This window comes from Coenobita brevimanus, chromosome 112, assembly GCF_032717465.1.
Source record: "Coenobita brevimanus isolate Jiangsu-jjx chromosome 112, ASM3271746v2, whole genome shotgun sequence".
Classification (NCBI taxonomy): Eukaryota; Metazoa; Arthropoda; class Malacostraca; order Decapoda; family Coenobitidae; genus Coenobita; species Coenobita brevimanus.
This window is the reverse complement of record NC_137065.1, coordinates 35,534,994-35,541,663: the sequence shown is the minus strand read 5'-3', so window position 1 is coordinate 35,541,663 and position 6,670 is coordinate 35,534,994. Positions and strand designations below refer to the sequence as shown.

At 42.5% G+C, this 6,670-nt stretch overlaps 1 protein-coding gene across 1 annotated transcript in view; it reads left to right on the top strand.

Moving 5' to 3' along the window:
• The window catches only part of LOC145418163 (protein turtle homolog B-like), a 76,136-nt gene that overhangs the window by 13,997 nt on the left and 55,469 nt on the right, over positions 1-6,670 (top strand). The window contains exon 3 of the mRNA XM_080286685.1: positions 3,951-4,144. Coding sequence (XP_080142811.1) covers positions 3,951-4,144 — 194 coding nt within the window. The remainder of the gene's footprint in view (positions 1-3,950; positions 4,145-6,670) is intronic.

Here is a 6,670-nt window from a genome sequence, read left to right as displayed (position 1 = left end):
TGTCAGTGAAACCTCCAGATGCAGCACGGAGTAAACGAACAATACTTTCTCTGGTTAAGGTGGGCACCATAGCTATTATTACTACTACTGAGACTGTGATAGAGACAGCGTATCTCGGATAGGAATAGTGAATATAACGTCGTTTATTTGTCACTGACTCCATTAGAAGAAGTCTCAGCTAAATATAATCACAAAAGTCGTAAAAAAACGTCATATCACTTGATAGGCTAAGAATATTAACGACATAATAGGTACACAGGGATCTATAACATTCCCTCCTCAGCTGCAAAAGTTTTAATCATCAATTCTTCTGCCTTTTCTTTAACAAAGTTTTACTTATGTTTAATCATTAGCATAATAGTTCATCTTCTTAACTAGGCAGAGATTTTCGTCACTGTGTTGCTTATTTCCCGTAGCTCAGTGACAGTATAAAACAAAACTACTGACTAACGTGCTCACCGTAGTAGTTTTCGTGACTAGCAATATAGTCTAGTGTTATTGTATTGTTACAGCACAGCATTTTACGGCAAGTCTACACCTAGTTAAAGTGAACAGAGCATAGTTATGTAAGTTAGGTAGATGAAATACTGTAATTGTTATACTGTAGTGTGATAAAAACGATAGCTGGCCTGAGAAACTGCAGGATTACTTCTAGAATACACGTCTTTAACTTCCACGACTGAAACCAGATGATGGGACTCGGTTGAAAATAAACCCCTTCAGGATGATGTTATAATTTCCTCCTCCAAGGAGGTTATGTTTTGCCCCGCGTTGGTTGGTTTGTCTGTTTGTTTGTCTGTTAGCAGGATTACTCAAATAGTTATTACCGAACTTTAATGAGGAAGGGTGGACCGTGGGCCAAGGAAGAAGTGGTTAGATTTGGTTAGGATCCGGATCCCCATCCAGAGTATCTTGCGCATTATCTCCAAAAGTTCTCAATGAATCTCAATGAAAGTTTGTGGAAAGGTGGACCATAGACTAAGAAAGAATTGATTAAATTTTAGGAGGATCCGGATCCGGATCCTATATCCACGGATCCGGATCAGGGATTTCTCAAAAAGGTATGATCGGAATATGATGAAATTTTGTGGAAGGGTGGAGCATGGACCAAGAAAGAAGTTATTAAATTTGGGGGGGGATCCGGAATCAGATCTTTTTTTAATGGCACTGGCGAAGGTATGCTCTCTCTGATTGCTTTCAAGATATATTTTTGCTACTGCCGACGATTTTAGGGACCTTCGGAGACTCATCATACTGAAGGAGTTAGATGTGGCCCTCATTAACCTTTCATTCAGGAGACGTACACGAATCTTAATGAGTTATTCTTGCTACCTCCAGGCGATTTTATTCAGCTTACGAGACCTTTTGTAGTGAAGGTGTTGCTGATGGCTATATCTACACCAACCAGATCAACAAGTCTCCCTCAAGCTGAATAAAAATCGCCTGGGAATAGCAGAAATATAATAGGTAATACATCACTCAACTGAAAGGGCCAAACTAGGCACTATGTGGGGGCTCCATAAACTAAGTAAAACTGTCTGACTGTAGCAGGAATATTAGAAAATCAAATGACCTCAGCGCACCGTGTGGAGAAGTGAAAAGGAGAGAGCAGTGGCATTTCCCGTACGGTCAGTCCCTTCCCTGGACGGGGTACTGTATGTGAGGTGCTGGGGTGGGGTACCTTCATGTGGCGGCACCGATATAGCCGGGCAGATCAATTGCCCTGTCTTAGAAACGTCCTTCACTCCATTCCCTATCCCCTGAAAAGAGGATGGCAGACAGCAAGAGAAGGGAATTTTCATCCTTAAGTACACTGGGTTCACACTGAGATGAACCTGGGGTTACAACAACAACAACAATTCCTACTACTACTACTACTACTACTACTACTACTACTACTGCTGCTGCTGCTGCTGCTGCTGCTGCTGCTGCTGCTGCTGCTGCTGCTGCTGCTGCTGCTGCTGCTGCTGCTACTACTACTACTATTACTGTTACCGTATGTAAGGAGACTTGGGGAAATTCAAAGGGCGATGCATTGGCTAATCCCTTCAGTCAGAGGACTTATTTCTTTTTATTCGTGCTGATTCTAGACGAGTATTTTCAGCCTTGGAGAGACTCCGAAATTATGGGATCTGATAAGGAAGGAGGAGGAGGAGGAGGAGGAAGGAGAAAAAGTATAAAGGAGGTAAAGAAGGAGAGGAAGAAAGATGAACTTAGTAAACACTCTCATTACATGATAGTGTTCATAAATCAACAAACTCCTCTTTAACTAACATTAATGCAAAAAGGTACGTAAGCACAGTGAAGAAAGTAATCTTTGGCAGATGAAGTGATGACCCCCCTTATATTTAACCATTTGTGTGTGTGTGTGTGTGTGTGTGTGTGTGTGTGTGTGTGTGTGTGTGTGTGTGTGTGTGTGTGTGTGTGTGTGTGTGTGTGTGTGTGTGTGTGTGTGTGTGTGTGTGTGTGTGTTTCAGAATTATAATTTCTTCTTGTATTAAACACAGTGAAATGTTTAAATTCTTGCCATTGCCTTGACGAGATTTACGAGATAATTTCAGTACTGTAACTACATTGGGTTCCTCTGAGTTAGAATAATAATGTGTAGAAAAAAAACGAATAAAATACATTAACTTCACAATCATAGGTAAATGATAACAGACGTTGTTTTTACCAGTCTGAGTGTTTAACTTTTCAATCTGTTAAATAGTATCGTCTGGGGTTGATAAAAATATAAATATTCCAGACAAAACATCGAGGTGAAATGGTTAATTTGGTGATGAGGCCAGTACGGGCTATCTTCCCTCATGCCTTTGATGAGGCGGTGGCAGGGGAGCTGAGATAACGAAGGGAGTGTGGAGAGAAGGGAGTGTGGGGAGGATGGAGCGAGGGGAGCTGAGGTTCAGGGTGTATAGTGTGGGGAGCTAAGATACGGAGGATGGAGTGTGGGGAGTTGAGATGCGTGGTTAAGAAGATGGAATGTGAGGAACTGAAATACGGAGAAGTGTGGAGAGAAGGGAGTGTGGGGAAGATATAGAGCGAGAGTTGAGATACAGAGAGTGGAGTTTGGGGAGTTAAGACTCGGAGGATGGAGTGTGGGAAGTTGAGATGCAGAGGGAGTATTAAGAAGATGGAGTATGTGGAACTGAAATACAAAAGAGTGTGGAGAGTGTAGGGGTGTCTGGAGGATGAAGAGGAGCTGAGATACAGAGAGTGGAGTGTTGGGAACTGGGATTCTGAGGGAGTGAAATGGGTTAAGGAGGAAGTGCATGGAGTGAGGCTTGTGCAGCTGCAAGACATTAAGAAAGCTGGCTCGTAGTTCTGAAGCTGTAAAACAATATTGTCTTTATTGATTCTGAAAGAACTGGTACGTTATTCCTTCTATCGCCAGCCACATTCATTCGCCTGACAGTTCCGACAGTTTAAGAAGGCCATTTTGTTCGAATGAGGTAAAATAAGGAAATTGGTAGGTTTTAATGTATGAAATTATACAAACTGTTCATACGGCTACAACATGCGAGTAAAAAGTTATGAATGTATTAGCAGCATCACACTCCCTCCTTACACACAACGCAACCCCGTCACTAAAGTTTGATATTCAAGGTTCAAGGAGTCATCCACTTCCTCATTCCACACTGTTGACACGCTGCCTACAGCGTCTGTTTAACTTACGACGTGTCTGCCTCCTCTCTCTCCCTCCCTCTCTCTCTCTCTCTCTCTCTCTCTCTCTCTCTCTCTCTCTCTCTCTCTCTCTCTCTCTCAGACGGATAGATAGGAATATGAAGAGGGAGACAGATGGATAGAAAGTAACAGAGACAAATAAACACACAATACAGTACACGTAATTAAAGTGCTCTTCTCAGTGCCATAGGAGATAGACTCAAGGTAAATCTTTAACACTGGCAGCATCTCTCTCTCGCTCACCCTCTCTCACTCTTTCTCTCCCCCAGCCTGGACCTACGCAGTGTTCCTCCAAGCCACTGGAAGAACCCGTCAGTGTTGGGGTCCCGGGCCACCTTCCACGCCTCCAGCCACAACCTCATCATACAGAGGGTGAGAGCCGACGACCAGGGCACGTATAGGTGTAGGGTCAACTTTAAAACCAGCCCAACCCTCACCATTTACACCAACCTCACCGTTCTGGGTAAGACCACCTTCTTATGGCTTGGCTTCACGGTGGCTTGACTTCTTGTTGTTCATCATCATCAACATCGTCATCGTCATTGTGTTCTTTTTCTTACACAAGGATGGTGCGATTTGTTCACTTACAATGAACTACCTAAAGAGAGCCAAAGTAGAGCCAGAACTTTTGCATCCGACGATCAGGAAATTTTCAATACCGTAAGAGAGTTTAAGTTTGCCCATAACCATCTGTATCATCGGGTGACTGAATGTGCTGTGAGGATCATATGAAAATGTAGTTATTTCAGCTAATACGTAAATTTCTTCTCATTCTGAATGCCGACAAAAGTTAATAAATAAAGCAAAAGAAAGTAGTGTAACAAGATTCGCCATTCATTTTACAAGCATACGTACTTCTCCATTTTATACTTTAATTGTAACTTGTACATTGATCCTTTCACGCATGTGTTAAGGTAACCATAAACTACATCATTATACATATATATAGGAATTTAGTGAGTTCATGGGTTCAAGTAGTCTCTTCTCCAAATGTATAATGATACTTGGTTTGTGTGGATGGTATAATCTCTTATAATCAATGGGTAAATTACCTTTTTTTTTTCTTTTAATCCAGCAACTAAGGTTAATCCCTAAGAGGTAAAAGGTTAAAGTTCTTTCACTGTGATAAATTCTTCGTGCACGTGACTATAATTCTCTCGTGTTAAACTGCACCGCTTAGAGCCAAAAATAAAACTTAACTGTGTTACGTGGAATTCATTGATTAGCCAGCTCATCAGGTATAATAATGCTTCTGGCCACAGAGATTGCAGTGTTGGGAGGTGGTGGGCGATTTGATAATGGCGCAGGAGGAAAATCTTGGCTGGTGCGGGATACATGGCTATATACATTTGTATACAGTACATATGAGAGAGAGAGAGAGAGAGAGAGAGAGAGAGAGAGAGAGAGAGACTAATCCTATGTCGGATATTTGTGTGATAAATTACGCGTTGGATCTTGAGAAGAACAAGTGGATTATGTTTTACGGAATTTAAGGCATTTGTGTAACCCGATACAATATTAAGGAATTATGGAATCTAATACTGTGGTTTGTCTCATTTGGGATCGATCTATTGTGTGGTTTGCTGTTCGTTCCTTTGACCTTTGACCATTAGGAATTAAAACAGGCGTGTAACGAGGCTCAAGTGGCGCCATGTAAAAGTGCTGGGTGCTCGTTTGTTGGTGAGTGGGTGGACTACGTGATACAAGGGAATGGGCTTCGTTGTACAGTACTTGGCCAAAGTGAGGTGTGTAAAACAGTTAAGAACGGCCATAAACGAGAATGAGTGTGTTGTACTTTTTCATTCTGTCTGAGGTGTGGCTATTAGCAGGGATCTTTGCTTGCTTGGTGTTCTGAAGGTTCTTGGAATTGATGCCCTGTGTATTTTACCTTTGTGTGTGTGTGTGTGTGTGTGTGTGTGTGTGTGTGTGTGTGTGTGTGTGTGTGTGTGTGTGTGTGTGTGTGTGTGTGTGTGTGTGTGTGTGTGTGTGTGTGTGTGTGTGTGTGTGTGTGTGTGTGTGTGTGTGTGTGTGTGTGTGTGTGTGTGTTCTGGAGATCCGTGGAATAGATGCCCTATACATTTTACCCTCGTGTGTGTGTGTGTGTGTGTGTGTGTGTGTGTGTGTGTGTGTGTGTGTGTGTGTGTGTGTGTGTGTGTGTGTGTGTGTGTGTGTGTGTGTGTGTGTGTGTGTGTGTGTGTGTGTGCGTGTGTGTGTGTGTGTCAGTCGAAGGAATGGTCTCAAAAGAATTATGTAGCATATTTAAAAAGTGAAATTATTTGCATAGTTTGCCGGTGGAGTGGAACACGGAATTTCGGAAGCCTGTATGATAATTGAGTGGATGTTGAGAGTTCCTGCTCCTTTTTCTGGTTCCTACTCATCCCCCTTATTACCTGGATATTACCTTATGATGATGATGATGATTTATTTGTTTTTGTCTGTGAGGAAGCTAAAAAACTGATAAGGGAACAATATGGATGAAGTATGAAAGGACGTGTGCATGACATTGGTCTTCTTCTGAAGCATAGTAGTGGACAGAATGACGTTTTAACCCTGGTTCATGTGAAGGACGTTGCTGGAGAGTGTGTTTATGAGCAGACATCGATATAACTTGGCAGCCCCGCCATATATACGTCCCCCACCTCCCTGTCCCCGGAAAGGAAGATGGGGGACCGAAAGAGATGGATCGCTTCAGCCTGCAGTCCGTCGGGTTCATGATATGATGAGCTCGGGGAGACAGCAACAAAGGCAATAGCATGTGAAGGGCATCTAAAAGGAAACTGTAATTCCCAAATCATATGTGGAGAAGGATTTGTTGCTGTTTGTGGATCATACCTCACCCCATCTCTCAGGTGGGAATTAAGGTTGGGGTGATGATGATAGATGGCTTACTTGTGTGGCAGAACAGATTTGAGGGTTCTGCTTTTATGCCTGCCTGTTCCTAAATAAAGATTCTACCCATACCATTTACTGATTGGATGTTAGCTTTGAT